The sequence below is a fragment of the Taudactylus pleione genome, unplaced genomic scaffold (assembly GCF_031769625.1).
Source record: "Taudactylus pleione unplaced genomic scaffold, aTauple2 ptg000061l, whole genome shotgun sequence".
NCBI lineage: Eukaryota > Metazoa > Chordata > Amphibia > Anura > Myobatrachidae > Taudactylus > Taudactylus pleione.
The window spans coordinates 17,309,537-17,335,111 of NW_028284463.1; the positions used below are offsets into that span (position 1 = coordinate 17,309,537).

The 25,575-nt window shown below is 48.6% G+C and overlaps 1 protein-coding gene across 4 annotated transcripts in view; it reads right to left on the reverse strand.

Annotated features, from left to right (window-relative positions):
- The window catches only part of CACNA1H (calcium voltage-gated channel subunit alpha1 H), a 577,698-nt gene that overhangs the window by 78,470 nt on the left and 473,653 nt on the right, over nucleotides 1-25,575 (reverse strand). For 3 of the 4 annotated variants that reach the window (XM_088464813.1, XM_088464811.1, XM_088464814.1), the window contains 11 exons: nucleotides 19,042-19,132; nucleotides 17,747-17,955; nucleotides 17,012-17,446; nucleotides 16,108-16,208; nucleotides 14,181-14,304; nucleotides 13,122-13,190; nucleotides 12,838-13,022; nucleotides 6,878-7,004; nucleotides 4,654-4,779; nucleotides 2,088-2,177; nucleotides 1,392-1,605 (listed from right to left, as the gene is read on the reverse strand). In XM_088464813.1, the coding sequence (XP_088320939.1) occupies nucleotides 1,392-1,605; nucleotides 2,088-2,177; nucleotides 4,654-4,779; nucleotides 6,878-7,004; nucleotides 12,838-13,022; nucleotides 13,122-13,190; nucleotides 14,181-14,304; nucleotides 16,108-16,208; nucleotides 17,012-17,446; nucleotides 17,747-17,955; nucleotides 19,042-19,132 (1,771 nt within the window). The remainder of the gene's footprint in view (nucleotides 1-1,391; nucleotides 1,606-2,087; nucleotides 2,178-4,653; nucleotides 4,780-6,877; nucleotides 7,005-12,837; nucleotides 13,023-13,121; nucleotides 13,191-14,180; nucleotides 14,305-16,107; nucleotides 16,209-17,011; nucleotides 17,447-17,746; nucleotides 17,956-19,041; nucleotides 19,133-25,575) is intronic. The other variant, XM_088464812.1, reaches the window with a different exon arrangement.

Sequence of the window (25,575 nt, forward strand, 5' to 3'; positions counted from 1 at the left end):
TAGCGCTTCGTATACAGACTTGGAGGCCCGCATTCAATTGCCGGCAAAAAGTCCCGGACTTTGCGCAAGACAGAGTTTTCGTCATCATCGCTAGTTTTGCAGCCGGAAAAGTATCGCGCTCGTCACCGCTTTTCGCCTTATTCAATTGCAAAAGATGCGAGAACGCGTCCCGGCAAAACTGAAATCGGCGAAAAGTCCTGTCAGATTTGGGGAAATCACTCTGACACCCCCAAAAGATGCACTGACATGGGGGTTCACTATGGATACCCCCGAATAGCCCTGCTAGAGGTATTTGGGGTGCTAAAATGCTCTCAATTGCTGCTATTTTGCGTCTTTGCAAGTCTGAAGAATAGCATTTAGCTGGGTTTTATTTTGCAAAAATAAGTAGTCCCAGCAAATTTGGGGTACATGAAAATGGGTGCAAGCATGGTTAAAAATTGCTAAAGTGCCTTTTTTTAAAAACGTAAAAAACGCACCATCAGCAAGCACCTGCAATAAAAAAAAAACAGCTTGGGAATACTTGGGGAACCCCCTGGAGTCTATTTCGCTAGTTTTTAAGTTTGTCCCCCAACTTTGTTTTTTTCGCGCCCAAAACTAAAGTACTTTTTTGGGGTGTTGTAAAGTTTTTTTTACACTTTTTTTTTACGCAGTTTACCTTTGGGAGACTGTCCCAAGGCTGCAGGCGTGTTCCAGCAACTTAGCACCCCAAACCCCCCCAATTCTGCACGTTTTTCCGCCTCCTTTCAGAGGCGAATCTTTCCCGCTGGTTACAAGGCGCAGACTTTTCGCACCAGCGAAAAGTTTTTGGAATTGAATACGGGGAAAAGTTCTCACCTGGCGAAATGACGTCAACGGCGAGAACTTTTCGCCGAGCTCGGCTTTTCTTCCGGCAATTGAATACGGCCCAGAGACTCTATTGAGCAAAGACGCATTTTCTGAAAAGTGCGCAAAAAAACTCCCCATGCAAGCAGAGTGGACCTGGTGCGGTGGGAGGGGCTTATTTGGGTTGACTGCAGCAATGATATATAAGGACACATCTGTAAATGGTTGCTGTGGGCAATACCACCATTTTCCTGCGCGCCAATTTCCAAAAATAGCTCGGGAGCATTTTTTTTTTTCAAAAGTGCACTGTCCCTTCAAATATAATTATGATATTATTATTATTAGAAAAAATATATATATCTTGACAGAAAAAAACTAAAAAATAGAGCCTGTATGTCACCAGGGGGGTCCTCAATAACTGACTGCTCGGTTGTATCCTGTTTCCATCTCAAAAAAATGTTTCAGTCGGCCGCACAACGAATCGTTCTACGTTCCATGTAGCTGGAAGCTAGCTACGCTACGGTGGCAGGCAGGGCTCAGAAAGATTCTTTGGTAAACAGTCTACCGACCAGACATATACAACGCCTTACTCCTGCGCTTTTTCTCCAAGCGGCGCAGCCGTTTCTCTTCCCGGCGCCGGGCCTCCTCCACCTCTTGGGACTGACGGCACTTGTGGAAGTTCTCCACCACCACGCCCACGAACATGTTGAGGACAAAGAAGCTGACGATGAGGAGGAAGGAGATGAAGTACAGAAGCATCCAGGGGTTGTGGTTCCGGATAGGCTGCAAGGCAAGGAGAACGGCACAGCTGTGGTGAAAAAAAGAGGGCTCATCAAAACAACATGGAGCCAATAACACTAAGGGGGAGAACCAATCAGGTTCTAGTTATCATGCATCTTGTAGATGCTATCAAATGATAGCTAGAAACTGATTGGGTGTCTAAATTTACAATTGGGATGCTGTGAACCTTATAAAACACAAATATTTCATAGTGAACATGGAAGCGTTGACATCGATGCTCAACAAACCACATTGAATTTGAATTATGAATTACTTGCTCTGAAAGGCATAACCAATCAATCAACCGATGTACAGCACTGGTAGCACAGTTCGTACAACAATGGGCTGAACATGTGACTTTACCCCATGTGAACTTTTGTGGTGGTATACGAACAGTCCCAGGTAAATATAACACCTTAAAATTTGATTTTTATGCAATAATTTTACATACGAACGGGCACCTGAACCTGTCTTGATATTTCTACCTGTATGTCGGTGGCCACAGCGTCGAGTCCGTCGTACATTATGTTCACCCAGCCATCTTTGGACGACAGAACAAAGAGCGACATAAGGGCCTTGAGAGAGACAGGAACACAGGCGTTCGTGTTAGCGCTTAAAGACAGAGTGATGTCGGTTCAAAGTTTGAGATTACAGTGCAGTCATTGACAGATGGTACCGGGCACAACGGGAGGAATACAATAAATATCTGACCAATCTGGGGCTCACTCGCACCGACGTACAGCTGGGTATAAGTCAGGTACCACTGCGGTCTGTTCCAGGTGAGTTGAACACCGGATGGAAACCAATAGTGTACAGTCTATGTGTAGTATTCAGACCATTGAACATTGCATTGTCCCTTTTATGTTCCTACTCTGTCTGTTCCATTTGGACAATCAGCTTAATCCACAATCTGGAAAATGACCAGGTTCTGGACTTACTGTGGAGGATACAGCTAGATTCACCCTGCATGCCAGTTCTAACATGATAGTGTATCCATCCATCGCCGAGCCACAGCAGAAGGAGAAACTGTGGACAGAGGGCCTGACTCACTACGGATCATTGCTTATACGCATATATGCTAATATCAGCGGTGATATGTAAATGTTAGCATTTGCTTTGCGATCGCAGCCTGACATAAGGACGCCCACTTCCCCTTACTCACATCCGAATACTTGGCCAACATAGTGAAACAATCAGTAACATCGAGTAACATTGGACCCATACGCACAGTTAAGGCAAAGTCAGACCTCACTCAGGAATTGCTTACTTCAGCGCACGCTATGAGGCCTCAGGCTGTCTCTGGTATCGCAGTGACTAATTTATGTACGCACTGGCACGCCAATGTTCGCCCAACCACACCCCCATCACCACCCACCAACGGCACTTCCTGTAAATCACTCTGCCATGGGTCTGCGTAGCCGGGACCGGTATGAAATACCGTCGGCCCTCTGGCCGGCAGTTCGAATCCAGGCATCGGGAGGCCGACAGAAGCAGAGATCCCGGCAGCGGAAGCCCGACAGTGCTGGAAATCCCGATAGTCCTTAAGGTAAGTAAAAACTAACCTAACCTAACCCCCTAACCCTACTTAGGGGTGCATAACCCTAACCTCCCCCTCAAGTGCCTAACCCTAATCCACCCTCTAAGTGCCTAACCCTAACCCCCCCCTTCAACGCTGCCTAAACCTAAGTCCCCCGGGGAGGTGCTTAACCCTAAGTCCCCCCTGGGGTGCCTAACCCTCCCTCCACCTAGCCTAACCCTCCCGGGGGGGTGTCTAACCCTAAGTCCCCCCCGGTGCCCTAAACCTAACCCTCCCCCCCCCCCGTGGCTGTTCGCTCGCGGTGCCCGGCATCCCTTCGATCGGGATGCCGGGCGTCTGTCTCCCGGCGTCGGTGAAATGAGCGGCATTTCACCCTCGCCGGGATAAAGCAGTCGGGAAGCCGGTTGTCGGGATTAAGACAGCTGGTTTCCCGATTGCATCCCGCATAGCCTCTGCGATCACAGTCCCGAGCGCAGTGACTAGTTTGCGCAATGTGATGCTTACGCAGTACGTAACAATCGTGCGTGCGTATAAGCAACTTGTTCCTTAGTGAATCAGGCCCTAAACTAATAATTACACAAATACATTGTGACCAATTAACTAGGAACCAGTGACAGAATTAGTGCCTCATGCTTCAGAGGGGTTTGCGATGCGCGCACTTACAGTATAAACAATGGCTGTCTCTTATACTTAGGGCTATTTACACAGCATTAGATAAGATACAAGAAACTTCGGATGATACAGAAAACAAAGAAAATTAAATGGTGGTGGCTTAAAAAAAAAAAAAAAGATTGTTTTAGACATAGCGACGAAACTAAGTTTATTGTAGCAATATAAAATCTCTTATTGATGAAATTTATCAACAACATCGCCATGGCAGCTGAGTGATACATTGCCAGGCCAGTCTCAGCAGATAGGCACACGCTCGCCGGCTAAAGCATGTACAGTGGTACCCTGGCCACGGTTCCACTTGGTAAAAAAAAAAAAGTAACAGTAGGAATTTTTTTTTAGAAATCAAACAAATAAAAAAAAAACTTAACATGGAAAGTACTTTATTCAAAGGATAAAGTACATTTTCAATGATTTTCTCCTGAAATGGCAATAACATAACAAGTGTTGTTAAATAGTGCAAAGGCAATGGGGCATATTAAAGTCTGGGGGGCGGGGGGTTACCCCTTTGAAGTACAGGACCAAGAGTTTTTGCCAGCAAAGGGGAATTTTCACCCTTTGATAAATGTGCCCGTATGTACAATGGAGCAAAATATAGATCAGAAACGGTATCAGTGGGGGACTAAGATGACCTTTAAACCTGACGCGCCACCAAATTTTTTAAATAGTTTATTTTATAACTTGTGTCAATAATAACAAAATTACGGTAAAAAAAAAATAAAAAGTTAAGTTAAAGTTTTTTTGTTGACACTGAATTGACATTTTTTATTTTAGACACGACTCAATAATAAAAGGAATAAAAATCCAGCTTCTTCTACAAGAGAGGTAACGGTTCTATCACCCACCTGCCCAAGGTTATCGAAGTTATACTTTCGTCTCACCCACTTGTTGCGCGGCCCTACGCATTCTGACCTGTTGGTGACGTTACGGACATCCGGTCCCTCACAGGAATAGAACTTTCCTTTGAAAAGCTGGAAGAAAGATAAACAGATATCGTATATGCTATCTGTTACCTAAAAACTGTACACCCCCTCGCCTCTCCAGACTCTCCTGGATACAAAAACAGCAGAGGGTTACACAGCAGAGATGTTCAAGCAGTGACTATTTCATTGCATATACCGAAGGTAATGATACATTTCTAGGGCCTATTCATCATCGAAGGCCGTATGGCCTCCGATGATGAAGTATTGAACTCGCTGCAAGGGATACTTAAGTATCCAACTCCCAGCGGGGGAAGCCTGACACCGGAGCAATTCATCATTGCTCCTGTGAGGGGATAACAGCTCCGAAAAGCTGCATTACTTACCTGCTCCCCGTCGTCCCGGCTACGCATGTGTGATCTGTGGTCACGTATGCGCAAAGCCGCCGGGGAGCTGGTGAGGAGGCGGCGGAGGGATACGCTCGTATCCCTCTTCGCATCCCTAGAACTCTTCCCATAGGAAGGAGCGGGGATCCGAGAACAAGTGCCGTCTAAAACTTTCAGTTTTCGGAGTTTGCTGAATACCTATCGGACCCCTCATGATGAATGGCCTAGAAACTTAAATATGCGGAAACGCTAGTTTCCGCATGGTTACCGGGCCATTTATCGTTTGATGAATAGGCCCCATAGAGGTAGATTTACTAAAGCTTCAAAAAATGAAAAGTAGTGGTGTTGCCCGTAGCAACCAATCAGATTGTAGCTATCATTTCTCTATTGCATCCTAGAAAATGATAGACATAATCTTGCCTGTTTTAGAAGCTTTATTAATTCTACCCCATGATGGGGGAGAATGCCTGGCAAATTTTTAATGAGGTCAATTGTCCCCAAGTCGCTGTAGTTGTGTTTAAAATGACTGGAAATGAGCAAAGGCTTAGACTTTGTTAGAGGCTGCAGTCACTATATATATGTAGCCAGTCACTGCATACAGTATATAGCCCACATAACGACTGTCTGGTCATTAGCTCATATCACAGGCCTATATCAAGCTCATATCACAGGCCCATATCAAGCTCATATCACAGGCCCATATCAAGCTCATATCACAGGCCCATATCAAGCTCATATCACAGGCCCATATCAAGCTCATATCACATGCCCATATCAAGCTCATATCAGAGGCCCATATCAAGCACATATCAGAGGCCCATATCAAGCTCATATCACAGGCCTATAACAAGCTCATATCACAGGCCCATATCAAGCTCATATTACAGGCCTATATCAAGCTCATATCACAGCTCTATATCAAGCTCATATCACAGGCCTATATCAAGAGCTTCCCATAAAGCGTCTGATGGTAGACTATGAATATTAACGCACACCTGCCAAAGCTATTTTCTGGGGACAAAAAGGGGTGTGGCTTATCAGAAAAGTGACAAGACAATGGGCGGGGCGGGGCATCTTGGAGCATGACCTATTTAGTCCCAGATCTCCAATTGGTTAAGTCGGACAGTATGTAAATGATTGTTTTTCTGAAGGACTATGCTATCCCATCATGCTCTGCCACATTTATATTCCTTTCCATAATAACTTGTCTTGTAGCCACGTTGGGCTATGCTGCTCTAACATTGGTCAGTCACTTTGCTTTCTCTTACAGCTATAGGCTTAAATACTCTGCGTAATTATGCTATCTGCTCACTGTAATTCTGTTTCTATGTGAATTTATATAATAATTTATATCAGCACAGAGGGGACGTGGCGGCAGCAAAGGTGGACTGTGCAGGAGGCGTGGTGGCATGATTGTGTCATCGTGCCCCCACTATACAGTGCCGAGAAAAAATGCATTGTATAGTGGGGGCAGGGGCTACGAATCAAGCCCCCCCCCCCCCCCCGTAGTCAACTTGTGCTCTGTGATTGGGCGGCCAACAAGGGGGGTTTGCGAGCGGGTGGAGGGACGGCTAGAGGGGGGTGCAGGAGACTTTTCCGATTTTCAGGAGCCTCCCTGCCGCTCTTGGAGAGTAGGCAAGTGTGATTTATATACTGTCTGTATAAGTCTCCCCCCCTCCCCTCGACACACATTAGAGTTACACTTTATAAAGGACTGGCATACATTGATAATATATATAACAAAGGTGACTTGTGAGTTGTACCTGTACTCCCAAGATCCCGAAGATGATGAAGAAAGCGCAGCAGATGAGGACGATATTCCCGATGGGTCGGAGGGAGGAGATCAACGTCTCTACCACTAGCTTTAGCCCCGGTGCTCTGCTGATGACCCTGAGTCCAGCACAAGAGAACCAGAGAGGAGATTATACACTACACTCCACACAGACAGGCAAAGCACGCAAAAGGCAGCGTTTATAAAACCAGCATAAAAACCACACAGAAAATGTCATCCTATTGTTTTTATGGCAATTGCCAGTGTGTCTCAAATGTGCGAACCTTGGAATACTTCACAAGACGCCTTCTGAAGACAGAAGACACGTCTAATTTAATGTCTTTTAACAGCCTGAGTCCTATCACAGAGAATGTAGGCAGATCGCTTTGACATGGGGAGTAATGAAGCTCCTGGCCTACTGTGTAGGAAATACAGGTTGAGTCTCCCATATCCAAAATGCTTGGGACCAAGGGTATTTTGGATATCGGAATATTCCGTATTTTGGAATAATTGCATACCATTTTGAAATGTCTTAGGAATAGGGCCCAAATCTAAACACAGAATGCATTTATGGTTCATATGCATCTTATATACACATCCTGAAGGTTATTTTATACAATATTTTCAATAATTTTGTGGCTCAAACAAAGTTTGTGTAGATACATGAAATTCATTTATATGTCATATACACCTTATACACACAGCCCATAGGTAATTTTATACTTTATTTTTAATAAGTTTGTGCCTTTAACAAAGTTTGTGTACATTGAACCATCAAAAATCAAAGGTTTCACTATTTCAATCATGCTAAAAATATTCCGTATTTCGGAATATTCCGTATTTCGGAATATTTGGATATGGGAGACTCAACCTGTAGCAGGTTTGTGCCACTTGGGCAGCAGAGGCTGTTAATGAATCTTAGAGCCCAGCACCCTCCAATACTTCTACAGTTATAAAAAAAAAAAAAAATTCCTTTTATTCTGCATATAAGTTTCATAGGGCAAATGTACAATTTTCCTTCACCCCAGCAGACAGAGTGCACGCTTCCCATTGATGGCTTGTGGCCGGGCTGCTCATGCATATCAGTAACTGCAAAGTGTGTGTCAGCCTTCCCCCTGTGCCTTTCTGTGGCGTTCAGGAATCTGTTTGTGAACAAACACTGTATGGAGCCCCTGAGTCATTGTCTCTCTCGGGAGCTGGGAGGTCACCACAGACACAATCCTAGAGCTCTTTATTTTTCCAGCTTATTTTCGCTCGGTGCTCACATCTCTAATGGCACCGCAGTGGGGTGAGAGAAGATGTGAGCCGTAACTTCATCAGGAGATGGAAAACGGCTCGTATTAACCACCTCCTGTCTTTCCCTGGGAATCAGTAGACCTCTACCTCTCGCTAGGAAGAGTGAACGCCCTCAGTGTAGGGCTGGACATCGAATTTCGATGGTATAACACCATCGATGTTTTCCTTGTGATGGTAGCGTGTTTACTATTTCTAGCAGCTTTCCAATGGCGCCACTATTGAATTGTGAATTCAGCTATTTAACATCAAGAAGGGTCGCGGGTTGCTATTGCGCATGGGAAAACATTTTCGTTTGCACCTGCACAAACCATTGCAGATTTTCTTTCCGTCTAATTCATTTGATGCGATGGTCAGTGAGTTATAGGAATAGAATTACTGGGATTCAGCTGCAGGAAAATATTAACGTGCAGGCAGAAAAAAAATCAATAAATAACATAACGTTCAGTCTTTTGGACCTGCTTTGATGGAAATATTTGTTTGTGTGTGTAAATATAAATGATTGTATAGCTTGATAAAGGGTCCTGAGCAGACCGAAAACGTTGATGTTTCTTGCGCCGAATAAACTCAAGTAGTTTATTAATTCACGCTGTTTTCTGGAGTGTCGTCCTTTCTGCGCACATACAATCTGTTTGTTCTGGCACCGGAAATGCAATTTTAGTCCAATGCGATGTATCAGGACGCTCCAGAAGACTGCGCTGATTCATTTAATATGCGAAACTTGTATATCTGTGTGCAAGTGAGTCTGTAAATGAAGCACAACGGAACTTGGCGTAGAAAATAAGCAGCAGCCGCAGATATAGAAGTGTTGCATATAAAATTAAACAGCATCTCCTGGTGCATCTTGGTTGCGACTAAGACGCATTTTCGTGCCAAAGACCCCAAAAAGATGCCCGGTGCCAGCAGAGTGGCATGGGACCTGTTATGTTTTTTCTGTCTGCACATTAATAGGACTATTTTCCCACAGCTGAATCCCAGCGATTATATTCCTATAACTCACTGACCTGACCAGCCAAGGCGAAGTTTGCCGCCGGTAGGATGAAATGGCAAAATTACCTGAAAACTTCAAAACCGCATTAAAAAATAATTTGAAAGTAAAAGGACAGAAAGAGACAAATGGGAATACATTGAAAGTTTTATTTAAAAAAAAAAAAAAAACCCGCACAACTTTTGGCTGGATTTCCATTTAATAAACGTATTCTCGTCCAGAACTTTATTTCCCTAGGAGGCAGCTGACCTTTGTTTTACTGCAGACAATATTAGGTGAGCTGCGTCTTATTTCCAGGAAAATGAAAAACACTCCAGCGGGCCCGATCTGTGAGAGACAGCTGGGTGCGATATCAATCAGCCCCTTGCTAATTGAACCCTGGCTCCTGACGACGTTTTGCCGATTACCTGTGCGGTGCCACGTGCCTCTTCCTGGGCTCTGTTAGACACAATTTTTTTTCTTTTTCCTGGAAACAGTACAGCCTTATTTCTTTTGTGATTTTATGGAAGGCCTGCCCGGTTGCGGCGTACGTGATCGCCTGGATAAATACTGCCATTGCTACTTACAAATTACATTAGTGTGATACAGGGTGATTCTGGCTGGCAGGCACATTTTGCCCCTGACAATAAAATTCTAATCATTTATGTCAAAACGCAGCACAGGCCTGAAAGATCCCATTAGAGGAGGAGCACTCGGGCCAAGGATGTGAGGAGTACATACAACATCTGATTAGGATGTGTATTATTCTGAATGCGCCTTCAGCCAGCACATCAGTGTCACTCAACGACACACCAGAGGGGGACAGGGTACTAGAAGGGTCACCAAATCTAATGCTAACCCCATGCCACTTGACAAGGGCAGGTGTGTTTAGGGTTAATAAATGCCGAAGCTAACTGATATTCATGGTGGCCTCTAGGAAACTTAACATCTGTCAGCTAGCTTAATAAACACAGATTTTTCGGAAATATGTGTGTACAGGTGCTGGGTACGGCAGAGTTATGTACACACCAGCGGAATGCCTCCTGTGCAATGAACAGCCCTTGTCGTTTAACCAGTGGAGTGGTTTATTCACATACAGCTGTACTCACTGTCATACACTGGTTACGGTGGAGCGGAGTTGGGGTGATATACAGTTCACCAGCTGGTGAGTGTATATAGATAGCTATGCGGCAGCAGGTCAGGAATTTAGAAGATGTCTGTCTCCAACCATGTCACTCTTATACAGTGACAATATGGCGCAGCGCATGTGTACTGGTTAGGTCGGCGGCCATCTTGGTAAGGGAATGAAGCCTCCCTTCAGCAACCAACACAGAGTCTGTGCAGTGGAGCACTCCATTCTCAACAAGATGAATGGAAAATATTTATAAAGAAATATTACATGCAAAGGTCTCACAGGCGGGATTTTATTATGGATCACTAGGTTAGAGCATGTGACCAGCAACAATACTAATTAAAGTGTAACCACCATTTTGTGGGCTCAACCAATGTCCGTCCTATGTGATCACTAGGAACTGGTCACATGACTGAGACATGGTGACTTCAGATTTATAAGGTGGAGATTCATCAAACCTGCTACAGAGGACCAGCGGAGGTGTAACCTGCACCAACCAATGAGATTCTAGTTATCCTTTCATAGAATGTACTAGATTAGTGATAGGCCACCTGATTCACTTCAGGGGCCGCACTTGGCAATGATGATGTCTAGTGTGTACCGACCTCATTAATGACGGGGCCCATGCGTACGCACTTGCCGATGCCGGGAGCGATGGAGTGACAGCTGATGATACCGCCATGGGCGATGTCGTTGACAATGCGCGGAAGCGCGCATCGTCAGCAACATATTGTAGCTGGTACACACTGGCCGATGTGGACGATATGTCTTCAGATCCGCCGGATCGGACAATGTATCGTCTAGTGTGTACCCGAAAAAGAACGTGCTGTAGAGACTGATTTACAATTGGCTTCAAAAATGTGAACCAAACATATGCACAAAAATTTGGGTCTGTATGAGTGTACTCTGAGTTTCACGTATCTGGAGATAAGCGTTTTGGTACGCATACGCAACGCGGAAATGCAGATTTCTTACAAAAAACATCCAGAATATACAAAATGCTGCAAACTGCCCAAGGTAACCAGAGCCCATAAATTATACCTATTCTACGTACATACAGGGCTCTGCACATTCACGTCATACTCTCAGCCTGATTGAGAGGTGGACTCTAATGCATTTGAAGCATTTTGTGGAGTCGCAGTGGCGGTAATATGCAAATGTTAATTTCAGCCTTCCCCATGTGTACCAGCGTGCGCCGGACACAAGCCCTTAGCCGCCCGCTTTCAATGTCTGCAGACAGTGCAGATCTGCCGGTGGTTCCAAACATCCCACCATCGGCACACCATGGCATTAGCCTATGGTTGGCGCAGTGTCTCCTTCTGAAATCGCTCTAAACGTGGCCTCTGTGGCTGCGGCTCTGCGTATGGGAACGCAGCAGTGATCACTGACACGCCCCCGTGACCCTCCCATATCACGCCCATGAGACAGACTTTTATTGCGCACACTTCGGACCACCTCTCAGTCACCGCCTAATGCCAGGACTTTCATACGCAGCAGCGGACTCTGCGTACACTCATTGGAATGCATTTACCATAGAGGTTTACAGGACTTTTTGACCACTGAATCAGGCTCTCTGTATATAGTATAGCTGATGTGGTGCACAGAAGAGGACAAGTACATAGGAGGAATAAACCATTGGACCAGAAGAGCATTTCCTGGTGGCCTTTCCATCTTGTCCTTGAGCCTTTAAACATATGTTCATGTATATTTCATAGAGCTGTGCTGAACGTAAGTCGGCCATAATTGCTCCTGCTGATGGCACTAAAAGCGGACGTGCGCCTATATACAGAGTTAAACGCAGACCGTCCCATATGTACACTTAGGACATGATTCAGAGGAGGACGGTAGCGCAAACGCAACTGCATACTCTCATGGCATTAGATAAAAAATGCAAATGCCTTCCAAAGCACAGCCAAGCACAGGGACGCCCACTGCCGCCTTCTCATATCCGTACGACCACGTGCAAAAGCGTAAACATCGGTAACACCGACGCACAGCAGGCAGCCATGTTTTATAAGCGGCAGGTCTGAGCAGTCACAGACTCGGCAGCCCTCCTGACACGCAGTGAGCTCTCATGCTGCTAAAGAGATCGCAATGCCTAATTTATGCACGCCTATGAAACGGCGTTTAAACGGTCAGACACGCCTGCGTTTTTTCAAACCACTCCCCCCGTTACCACCCCAAACGCTGACTACCTGTCACTCACTTTGCGAGTGGTTACTCTGTGCGGGCGTGATCACAATGCAAATCACTGCATTCGCGTATGCGCGTCAGCAAACAAACGCTCAATCTGCGTAAAAATCGCCGCTGCGTCCATCTCTGAGTCAGGCCCTTAGTTTCCTATGTGTGAGTGCCCCATTAAAACAGCCACAGCCATCCAGCTACAAGTGGACCGATGAGTGAGATGTAGTTTGGCTACGGAGTGCGCGCAGTACAAAAATTTGCGAGATACGTCCACAAAACCGCCCTCTGTTTATCTATGAATCAGCTCGATATCGGAAATGGGTCATTGGGTGATATCAATAATGGGGTTAAGAGTTGCTGAATGACAAATTCATACCTCAGCGGGCGTAGAGTCCTCAGCAGCCTTAACACCCGCAGGATGCCCAAGATCTTGGCACCTCCGGCAGAGGCTAAAGATACGACGATATCAATGATTGAAACAAGCACCAAGACTCCGTCCAGCACGTTCCAGCTGCTCTGTAGATAAGCATTCTCCCCAGAGAGGAACCCCAGTGCGACCACCTGTCCAGGCCAGGAGGAAGCCAGAAGACAAGAAGGCATGAGGACACTGATCTTCTTAGGAGACATTAGGCCAGTATAATAGTGCTACACCTACATTACCTTGATGGTCATTTCCACAACAAAGATTGCCGTAAAGATGTAGTTGGAGACGCTCAAAAATATCCGTTCCTATGTAAATAAAAAATTACACCTGAGCAGATGAAAGCACTATGATGATGAAGAGATTATACACACTTTAGGGGAGATATATCAGAACTTTTAAAGAGAGTAAGTGAAAGTGTTACCCATAGCAACCAATCAGCTTCAACAGTACCGTAACGGGGTGCAGTGCACTCTGTGCCGGTCACGCCCCCTGAACGCATGATGTAATATTGAGGGGAAGGGGCTCTAGCATCCTCAGGGTGCTCCGAAAGGTTGTACAGACTCCGCACTCTGTGTGACGGCATCGCTCGAACACCCCTAGTTATGGCCCTGAGCTCCAAGCTATCATATTATGGAATGTTTATGACAAATGGTAGTTAGAATTTGACTGGTTGCTATGGTCAACATCCCCACTTGTCCTCTTTCAGAAGTTTGATACATTCCCCCCGCCCCCCTTGTGTTTTTTTAATTGACAAGAACATCTGATTACCTATATTTACCTTCCCTTTCTTTATTCCACCCACGCTGAGGAAAAGCCTCTCATTATGATTAATCATCAGGTCCAATTAATACCTCAGAGCCAAACTTATAATTACTGAACGTTCCCCTTACTGCTCCTTATACTCATCCACTCCTAAGCCCTGCATTTTGCAGTCAATATAAGGACATAACTTTTGCTAATATCAACTGTGCAGCTCAAAGCAGTCACTTTACGAAATTGATGAACACCAATAAAAATAGTTCTGACATATCTGACCAAAATAATCATCTACTATGAACACCTAAATAAAGTCAATCAGACCCCACCCACATGCTGTATGACACTATTATACATAAATTCATTTAGAGAGTGCGCCGTGACAGAACATGTGACAGCCAACACAAGCAAAAGGCATCTACTAGTTTTCACGCTGTCTACTACCCTCTTCCCTCCTTAGTGTACATCTAAGTGGATCCAGAGCTTCAGAACCCTTTGCAGAGCTTAGGATGTGGCTACGTAGCAGAACGCTGTCTCACCATGCTGTTTGGGTCTATGTCTGGCCTCTCTAAAGCGATTGTGATGCAGTTCAAGAAGATGAAGACGAGAACCACATGGTCAAACATCTTGTGGGTGATAACCTTCTGGAACGTCATACGGAACCTGACCAAAGACTTGAATGTTAATTGCGTAATGTACATGGTGACGAGGATAGCCATGTTCTATAAATAGCTGGTGTTGTGCATCATAGTGAAGGTAGAGTCAAGATAGGTGGAGCTGTGTATGAGGTGATGGGGAGAGCTGGTGTTATACATGGTGGTGGGGAAAGCTGATATTATACATGGTGGTGGGGACAGCTGGTGTTGTACATGGTGGTGGGGACAGCTGGTGTTGTACATGGTGGTGGGGACAGCTGGTGTTGTACATGGTGGTGGGGCAGCTGGTGTTGTACATGGTGGTGGGGCAGCTGGTGTTATACATGGTGGTGGGGACAGCTGGTGTTGTACATGGTGGTGGGGACAGCTGGTGTTGTACATGGTGGTGGGGACAGCTGGTGTTGTACATGGTGGTGGGGACAGCTGGTGTTGTACATGGTGGTGGGGCAGCTGGTGGAGACAGCTGGTGTTGTACATGGTGGTGGTGACAGCTGGTGTTATACATGGTGGTGGGACAGCTGGTGTTATACATGGTGGTGGAGACAGCTGGTGTTGTACATGGTGGTGAGGACAGCTGGGGTAATATATAGTGGTGGAGACAGCTGGTGTTGTACATGGTGGTGGGACAGCTGGTGTTGTACGTGGTGGTGGAGACAGCTGGTGTTATACATGGTGGTGGAGACAGCAAGTGTTGTACATGGTGGTGATGACAGCTGGGGTAATATATAGTGAGTGGGGATAGCTGGTGTTATACATGGTGGTGAAGACAGCTGGTGTTGTACATGGTGGTGGGGAAAGCTGATGTTATACATGCTAGTGGGGATAGCTGGTTTTATACATGGTGGTGGGGACAGCTGGTGTTATACATGGTGGTGGGAAAAGCTGTTGTCATACATGGTGGTGGAGACAGCTGGTGTTGTACATGGTGGTGGGGACAGCTGGGATAATATATAGTGAGTGGGGATAGCTAGTGTTGTACATGGTGGTGAGGACAGCTGGTATTATACATGGTGGTGGGGACAGCTTGTGTTATACATGGTGGTGGAGGCAGCTTGTGTTATACATGGTGGTGGAGACAGCTGGTGTTATACATGGTGGTGGAGACAGCTGGTGTTGTACATGGTGGTGGGGCAGCTGGTGTTATGCATGGTGGTGGAGAGAGCTGGTGTTGTACATGGTGGTGGGGACAGCTGGGGTAATATATAGTGAGTGGGGACAGCCGGTGTTATACATGGTGGTGGGGACAGCTGGTGTTATACATGGTGGTGGGGACAGCTGGTGTTATACATGGTGGTGGGACAGCTGGTGTTATACATGGTGGTGGGGACAGCTGGTGTTATACATGCTGGTGGGGAAAGCTGGTGTTATACATGGTGGTGGGGATAGCTGGTGTTATACATGGTGGTGGGGATAGCTGGTGTTGTATATGGTGGTGGGGACAGCTGGTGTTATACATGGTGGTGGGACAGCTGGTGTTATACATGGTGGTGGGGAAAGCTGGTGTTATACATGGTGGTGGGGAAAGCTGGTGTTATACATGGTGGTGGGACAGCTGGTGTTATACATGGTGGTGGGACAGCTGGTGTTATACATGGTGGTGGGGAAAGCTGGTGTTATACATGGTGGTGGGGAAAGCTGGTGTTATACATGGTGGTGGGGAAAGCTGGTGTTATACATGGTGGTGGGGAAAGCTGGTGTTATACATGGTGGTGGGGAAAGCTGGTGTTATACATGGTGGTGGGGACAGCTGATACACAGCTCCGTAGTTTCTTAGACTCCAATTATAGAGTCTGATTTTTAGGTTTCTCACTTGTTCTGGGGTGAGAACACATAGAGGGACCAATCTTCGTGGGTCTGGCACCACTTGGGCTTGTAAGGCTCTAGAATCTTGCGGAGACGGAAGCAGTAGCTCTGGGAACCATGTGAGAAGAGATATAAGAAGAGAGTAAGGCCATCACACATTAAGAACAGAATTTAACATGTCTGTGACTATCTGGCAAGTATCCTTGCACATACATTTAAAATGATTTTACACAAGGACGGGTAACCTGTCATTCTTACATGAGTCTGAATCACCACTACCAGTAAGTATTTAGTTCCGCAGCAGGCCGGCAGTTGTCATGCAGCAGCAGAAGCCGCTATCCACTCTACCACCCACCTACTCCGAATTACGCTTAAACAATCCAGAGCTCATGTGAAAAATATTTTGAATTCTCAATTAGCAAAATAAACAGTGAATAAAGTTAAAAACCAACAATAGGAAACGTAATAACAAAGACCCAGTGAAGAGATCGCATGAAACGACAGGGTGGATGGCATAAAAATCTCATTCTTGTTATTATAACATTGTGATTAATTAGCAGAATGCGATCCAACTGAGATATAAAAACCTAATTGCGCTGTATTTCCTGTAACAGGGAAATCAATGAGTATTAATTAGTTGCTGGGATACTGCAGCTGTAAGTACACTATGGAAGGATTAAGACAATGAATGTATATTACTCTACATATTCTTCTTCCCAGACGAATAATTAACAAAGCAGTAATTAAAAACACTGAGCTTTGTCGGGACAATGTAACTGCAGTATGTTCCTCTGAGCGGGAGGATCTGCACTGATGGAGTCACGAGGAAAAGGAGAGAAGGCTACGAGAAAACAGGACCTGGATCCTAGATGCCCGCCAATGCTCTAGAACGGAGAGTAACAATGACTCACGTCTTCAATGTCATCCTCGTAGTCCACCGGCTCGTCCTTGTGCTTGTCCACCCTCACAAACAGATCGCTGGGCACGTGCAGCAGTTTGCCGTTGCAGTCCTGGTAGTCTGCAGGCACCATAGCCAGGGGGCTGACGCTCAGCGAGTGCCGTAAGGTAGGGACCTGCAGGAGTTCTGGGATTTCCAAGGAGCCACGAGTGTCCAGAGAGCCTGCCCGGCGATGGAGGGTGATCCTGCCCACAGCGGTGGGCTTGCAGTCATCGGAGTCATCGTCCGTACTGCCCTTACCCTCGCCGGAGAGCAGAGATTCCCTTTCCCCGCACTGGTTCTTTTTCTTAATGCTTGGGGCCCGGCCCAGACTGTTCCAGCTGGAGCGGCGGCTCCCCCAGTTGCTGTAGGTGCCCCAAGGTGCACATGGGGAGCTCCGGATACTGGCCTGAGGGCAGATACAAAGATTATTCATTGGTCTTACAGCCGAACACTATTGTCCATCCAGATCACCATCCCCTTCCCTGCCTCCACCCTCACCTACTGCCTAGAACACAGCCATAGTGGTGTCAAAGTATAACCCATAAGACGTGACATTGATTGCCTTTCTAGGCAGATTAAGATAACAATATGGAAACCATCACCGTTTACTTTCATTGATCTATACGTTTTCTTTATATAATACGAATTGAATCGCCATAAAATATCCTAGACTTTCCATAGGGCTGACAGATAGTGGGAGACCCACCAGAGACTTCTGATCGCAGGCTGATGGATCTAGCGAGGCATTGCTTTCCCTTCTGGAATCCACAAAGGGGTGCACGGAGTCCAGGCATGGGGAGCTCTTTGGCGTGGGCATGGGAGTGGCAGCGGTGTGCATGATGATTGGAGGTGGCATTGCAGAGCGAGGGTCAAGGTGTCCATTGGGGGTCACTGCAAGCGAGTACATCTTAAGCTCTGTAGGGTAGACAATAAGATAAAAGATTTGTTCAAGACAAACAGCCCATTCCCAATATGGTTCACTAGCTGCAAGGATTAACAAAACAGCAGGGTCACCTCTCGGCCAGAGAAGTCGGGAACGGGTGGAACCTCGTTAGACGTATTAGTATAATTAGGTGGGTGACATTACTTGCTGCCCCGCAGTGACAAGTCTGTGTGAGCACTACAACTAAGTGAATCCCTTTGCTCAGGGATGCTGGGAGTGGTTACAAAAGTATAACACTACTATACTACTATTGTCGTAACCGGACACAGAGCTTGATTCAGACCCGGTCGCAAGCGCTGAGCGCTCGCAACCGGGTCGATGGTGGCCCAGAGTGCATGCGCACGACAAAACCGGCTCCGTCGTGCGCATGCGTGAGACCCGGATAGTGACGGGCAATCCGTCGCTCCGGGTCTCGCACCAAAGGGGGTGTGAGTGACAGCACACCCCCTTTGGTGGGCGGGCCGGGGGGGGGGGGGGCTGCCCAGACGGAGGCGTTCCTACATCTGGGGGCGGCCCCACTGACATCACTTGTGATGTCAGTGGGAGTGCTTTTGGCTCTGTTTGAGGCGAACGCTCTCTGGGGCTTGCGGCCACGAGACCCTACCACAAGGGTCTCGTCGCAAGCCCGATGGCCGCGATGGTCTTGACCATCGCGACCATCATCATGGCCGCTCGCATTAGCTGTGGGTGGCAACCCACAGCAATGCGAGCGGCCAGGAGGCCGCTCCATTAAAAAAAAAAAGACGCCCTGATTCAGAGCGAGCGCTCTGTCAGAGCGTCCGGATCTGAATCAGGCCCTCAAGCTCACTTGTACTCTCTGTGATTCAAGAGAGTAACGGAGAGTAACTTTGTGTTTTATCAAAGGACTGTGAAAATAATCATGATGCTATGAAGGCAAGACTGAAAAGCACAGATGATGGAAAGATAAGTCCTCTTATTTTTGTTTGTAAAAGGATGACATGTAAAACCCAAAACAATAAATGAAATAGATGTGAAGGTGGAAAAAAGGCCCATTATCATTAAAGGAAATAAAAATAGGTCACATATAATAATATTACCTGCGGCACGGAGATCTTTCAGCTTTTCCAGGTCTTCATCAAAGTTGGTGGAGACTTTGTCTTCATCAGTATCTGACCTAGTGGCGTCCCCCTGGAGAGGAGATATAATACAGAGTGATGGGAGGATTTTCCAGATGGGCCGTCTGACATCTGATAAGAGCATCAGGTATCTGAGTTCTGCGGTTTTTATCTGTGTCTGACAGATGAAACATCACTAATCTGTTCCCCACAGCGCTGCCAGTACCTGGATTACCTGTGTAGTGTGTCATCCATAAACCCACTCATCTCTGATCCATAACTATAGGTGTTTGCGGTACATCCTGCAAATGGTTCATTAACAGGATGAGACAGTCAGAGACTGCATGAAGCAATTTCTACAGGGCTGGGCTACAGCGGCAGTAACAGAGGACAATCCACCGAACCTCCATGACACATACTGTACACACTTAATGACATATAGGGGTCTATTTACTAAGCAGTGTTAGGAGACAGAGTGAAAAGTGATAAGGTGCCAGCCAATCAGCTCCCAACTGTCATTTTTCAAACACAGCCTGTGAGATGACAGTTGGGAGCTGATTGGCTGGCACCTTATCACTTTTCACTCTGTCTCCTAACACTGCTTAGTAAATAGACCTCTTACTGTTGAAAATGCTCAGCCTTGATGGGGAAACCTCTGTGCCAAATACAACAATCTGTGTCCGTACAGGGCCTGATTCGGAGATGAACGCTAATGCCATCGCAGCGGTGATCTCTCACGGATCGCATTTGCAAAACTATGCTAATAACCAGTGGCGGACTTTACCTAGGGGATGCGCGGCTGCCCATTGGAAGCGCCACCTGCCAGTCACGCACAGGACAGGCAGCCCCAGGAGACTGCCAGACCGGGCTGTGATTAGCATAGAGCGGCTTCCAGTGGAAGACGCTGCTATGCCTTTCGGGCAGCCCTATACGGCTTCTTGGAGCTGCAGTCAATGCAGTCCTCAGAAGCTGGTGTTATGCGCATGTGCCAGATTCATTGTGCAGGCGCTGGAACCCAGCCAGCCATGGCCAGAGCAGCGGCAGCGCCCCTCAGGTAATAGGGCAGGAGCCGCTGCTGCTAATAACGCCGGCCAGGGCTTAGAGACGACCTCTGAAAGCATTTTACATCAGCCGCTCACGCACAAAATTAGGAAACGTCGGAAACGCTGAACAGAAATCAGATGGCCATAAGCTGCAGTAGACGCAGTGTGTCTCCAAACACGCAGAGGCTAATTTATTCACGCCCTGAAAACAGTGTTTAAACAGTCTTGACAGTTGGGTGTGCGCCGGATTACCGGACTACATCCCTTTAGTGGTTGGGTAAGCGATCCCAGCGCTGATAATGTTGGCGGTCAGAATACTGGCATCAGAATCCCGATTGTGGATATCCCGACGCATGCAGGTAAGTAATCTAACCCTTCCCCTAACCCACCCCTCCCACAGCTTGACTCTAACCACCCCCTTTGGTAGTCTATCCCTAACCATCCCCCCACTCGCAGCCTAACCCTAACCCACCCCTCATGCAGCCTAACTCCAGCCCTCCCCCTAGTGCCTAACCCTAGTACCTAGCCCTCCCCCTAGTGCCTAAACCTAGTACCTAGCCCTAACCCTACCCCTAGTGTCTAACCCTAACCCTCCACCTACTGCCTAACCCTCCCCCTAGTGCCTAACCCTCCCCCTAGTACCTAACCCCTAACCCTACCCCTAGTGCCTAACCCTAATTCTCCCCCTAGTGCCTAATCCTAGTGCCTGACCCTAACCCTCCCCCTAGTGCCTAACCCCTAACCCTCCCCCTAGTGTCTAACCCTAACCCTCCCCCTAGTGCCTAATCCTAGTGCCTGACCCTAACCCTTCCCCTAGTGCCTAACCCCTAACCCTCCCCTAGTGCCTAGCCCTAACCCTCCCCCTAGTGCCTAGCCCTAACCCTCTCCCTAGTGCCTAACCCTAGTGCCTAGCCCTAACCCTCCCCCTAGTGCCTAGCCCTAACCCTCCCCCTAGTGCCTAACCCTAGTGCCTAGCCCTAACCCTCCCCCTAGTGCCTAACCCTAGTGCCTAGCCCTAACCCTCCCTAGTGCCTAACCCTAGTGCCTAGCCCTAACCCTCCCCCTAGTGCCTAACCCTAACCATCCGCCAAGTGCCTAACCCTAGTGCCTAGCCCTAACCCTCCCCCTAGTGCCTAACCCTCCCCCTCTCCCTAAACCTAACCCTCATACTCAATGTGGGGAATCGTAGCCGTTAGGATTCTAGAACCGGGATTCTGACCGTCAGTATTATGTGCGCCACGATGCCGACTACACCCCTTTAGAAGACCCCAGCTGTGGCTTTTACAACGAATGGGCACGTTTTTCGGTTGTTATGTCTTACAGCACCTATGTGCATATTGTACTATGCTAGTAAATACAAGAGAAAATAGGGCACAGGCTGCGCTAACGGGAATCAGGATCAATTACTCATATGATGAACTTATCTCTCTATAATATATGACTTACTATAGTCCTTTATTTTATTACATCTACAGAATGACTTTTATCTTTTTGGACATTTACGCTAATTTGATGCTCCATACCCACTAGAAGTGTCAGGCAGTGGAGGGGGCTAAAGGTGATTCTTCATACTAATGCCCGTTCTTCTCGAAAGAAAAAAGAAAAAACTTCAGAAATTGAAGGAAAACTTTGATGACTGAATGATTTTTTTTTTTTTAATTAGACAAGGACTTGGGTGATGTTAACGAGGTGCTAAAGACAGTAAAAACACACCCACTCATTTCCGAGGCTCCAAGGTTATTCAGAGACTGAGATCATCGCTTGGAAAATTGTCCCAGTTAGCAGAAAAATGGGGATAGTCAGCATTGTGGGAGGGGGCCCTCGGGGGGCTAGATTTCCAGAAAGTGTTGTAATTTTTTATTACCCATTTCAAGCTCCATTTCAAGACCATAATTCAAAGAGTAGTCAAACATTACTGTGCCAGGCGCTCTTATCATGTGCATGTAGATTGCTGCATTACAGTGACATGGATATATCATGTCCCTGGCTCTATCTCGTTAGTGCTTCTCAGACACAAAGGCCCTCATTCAGAGCCGTACGCTCTGAGCAGAGCGCACGCTCTGAATGAGGGCCGGGCTCCATTTTCATGGAGCGTCCTCCTGGACGCTCGTATAGCTGTGGGTCACCACCCACAGGCTATACGAGCGTGCATTTTGATGGTCACGATGGTCGAGACCATCGCGACCATCGAATTTGCGAGCCGGAGCCTGCGGTTGAGGTTTTCAACCGCAAGCTCCAGAGTGATTTTGGCTCTATCAGAGCCAAAATCACTCCCACTGACATCACTAGTGATGTCAGTGGGCCGGCTTCTGACGGGAGGCGTTCCCGTGGGAACGCCCCCGTCAGGGAGGCACGCCCCCGGCACGCCCACCAAAGGGGGCGTGCTGTCAATCAACATTGACAGCACGCCCCCTTTGATCGGACACAACGAGCGAAGGACTTTCCTTCGCTCGTCGCGTCTGGCGCATGCGCACCTAGCCTCAATACGCCATACAGTGCGAGAGACGACCGGAGCGGCTGAGCCGCACCTAGCCTCAATACGCCATACAGAGCGAGACGACCGGAGCGACTGAGCTGCACCTAGCCTCAATACGCCATACAGCGCGAGACGACCGGAGCGACCGAGCCGCACCTAGCCTCAATACGCCATACAGCGAGAGACGACTGAAGCGACTGAGCCGCACCTAGCCTCAATATGCCATACAGCGCGAGACGACCGGAGACTGAGCTGCCACTAGCCTCAATACGCCATACAGAGCGAGACGACCAGAGCGACCGAGCCGCACCTAGCCTCAATACGCCATACAACGCGAGACGACCAGAGCGACTGAGCCGCACCTAGCCTCAATACGCCATACGGCGCGAGACGACTGAAGTGACTGAGCCGCACCTAGCCTCAATACGCCCTCCCCCTAGTGCCTAATCCTAGTGCCTGACCCTAACCCTTCCCCTAGTGCCTAACCCCTAACCCTCCCCTAGTGCCTAGCCCTAACCCTCCCCCTAGTGCCTAGCCCTAACCCTCTCCCTAGTGCCTAACCCTAGTGCCTAGCCCTAACCCTCCCCCTAGTGCCTAGCCCTAACCCTCCCCCTAGTGCCTAACCCTAGTGCCTAGCCCTAACCCTAGCCTAGCTCCCTCCGTCGTGCGCATGCTCAGTGCATAACATCGACCCACTTGCGAGCGGACAGCCGCTCGCGAGTGGGTCTGAATCAGGCCCAAAGTCCTCCCAGGGAGAGAGAGTGTCTACTAATCTGCACCATCCAACCTGTCCTACCATGTGCCGCTTCCTACAGTACTGTATACCCCACGTACTTTTATCAAGCGTCGTTGTATTGGTCCCAGGAATAGGGACAATAACTAGGGTAGTGCCACCTGTGCCATGGCACAGGGCACCGCAGGACAGGGGGCGCTGTTCAGTCCTGTCAGTTTTCCTGTTTATTATCATTCTCACTTGTAGCTTCCTCTTCTTTTAACCCCAGCATCTCCTGGCTGCCCCAGGAGTACCTCTATATCTTCCCTGGTCCTTCCCCATGAAGCCATGGACCTTTTGCAGGTGCCCTATCTTATGTGCCTATTGAAAAATGGGCTGGAGGGGGGGGGGGGGGCGCCAATGCTCTCTCTGGCACACGGCACCAAAAAGTCTAGTTACGGCTCCAGAATCCCGACACCTACCAGAATACCGGTGCCGACATCCCGAATGCAAGCAGCGGGGTGGAAGGGTTAGGGTGTGGGGTTAGTTACTAGGGGGAGGGTTAGGCACTAAGGGGGGAGGGTTAGGTTTAGGGTGTGGGGAGGGGGAGGTTAGGTTCAGGCACTAGGGGGAGAGGTTAGGGTTAGGCACCAAAGAGGGAGGGTTAGGGTAAGGAGAGGGGAGGGTCCGCATACCGCACAACAAGTGTACAGAGCGAGATGACCGGAGCGACCGAGCCGCACCTAGCCTCAATACGCCATACAGCGCGAGATGACCGGAGCGACTGAGCCGCACCTAGCCTCAATACGCCATACAGCGTGACACGACCGGAGCGACTGAGCCGCACCTAGCCTCAATACGCCATACAGTGCGAGAGACGACCGGAGCGGCTGAGCCGCACCTAGCCTCAATACGCCATACAGAGCGAGACGACCGGAGCGACTGAGCTGCACCTAGCCTCAATACGCCATACAGCGCGAGACGACCGGAGCGACCGAGCCGCACCTAGCCTCAATACGCCATACAGCGAGAGACGACTGAAGCGACTGAGCCGCACCTAGCCTCAATATGCCATACAGCGCGAGACGACCGGAGACTGAGCTGCCACTAGCCTCAATACGCCATACAGAGCGAGACGACCAGAGCGACCGAGCCGCACCTAGCCTCAATACGCCATACAACGCGAGACGACCAGAGCGACTGAGCCGCACCTAGCCTCAATACGCCATACGGCGCGAGACGACTGAAGTGACTGAGCCGCACCTAGCCTCAATACGCCATACAGAGCGAGATGACCGGAGAGACTGAGCCGCACCTAGCCTCAAAACGCCATACAGAGCGAGATGACCGGAGCTACTGAGCCGCACCTAGCCTCAATACGCCATACAGCGCGAGACGACCAGAGCGACTGAGCCGCACCTAGCCTCAATACGCCACAGTGCGAGACGACCGGAGCGACCGAGCCGCACCTAGCCTCAATACGCCATACAGCGCGAGATGACCGGAGCGTCCGAGCCGCACCTAGCCTCAATACGCCATACAGTGCGAGACGACCGGAGCGACCAAGCCGCACCTAGCCTCAATACGCCATACAGCGCGAGACGACCGGAGCGACCGAGCCGCACCTTGCCTCAATACACTATACAGCGCGAGACGACCGGAGCGACTGAGCCGCACCTAGCCTCAATACGCCATACAGCGCGAGATGACCGGAGAGACTGAGCCGCACCTAGCCTCAATACGCCATACAGTGCGAGATGACCGGAGCATCCGAGCCGCACCTAGCCTCAATACGCCACAGTGCGAGACGACCGGAGCGACCGAGCCGCACCTAGCCTCAATACGCCATACAGCGCGAGATGACCGGAGAGACTGAGCCGCACCTAGCCTCAATACGCCATACAGCGCGAGATGACCGGAGCGACCGAGCCGCACCTAGCCTCAATACGCCATACAGCGCGAGATGACCGGAGAGACTGAGCCGCCACTAGCCTCAATACGCCATACAGTGCGAGACGACCAGAGCGACCGAGCCGCACCTAGCCTCAATACGCTATACAGCGCGAGGCGACCGGAGCGTCCAAGCCGCACCTAGCCTCAATACGCCACAGTGCGAGACGACCGGAGCGACCGAGCCGCACCTAGCCTCAATACGCCATACAGCGCGAGACGACCGGAGCGTCCGAGCCGCACCTAGCCTCAATACGCCATACAGCGCGAGATGACCGGAGAGACTGAGCCGCGCCTAGCCTCAATAAGCCACAGTGCGAGACGACCGGAGCGAC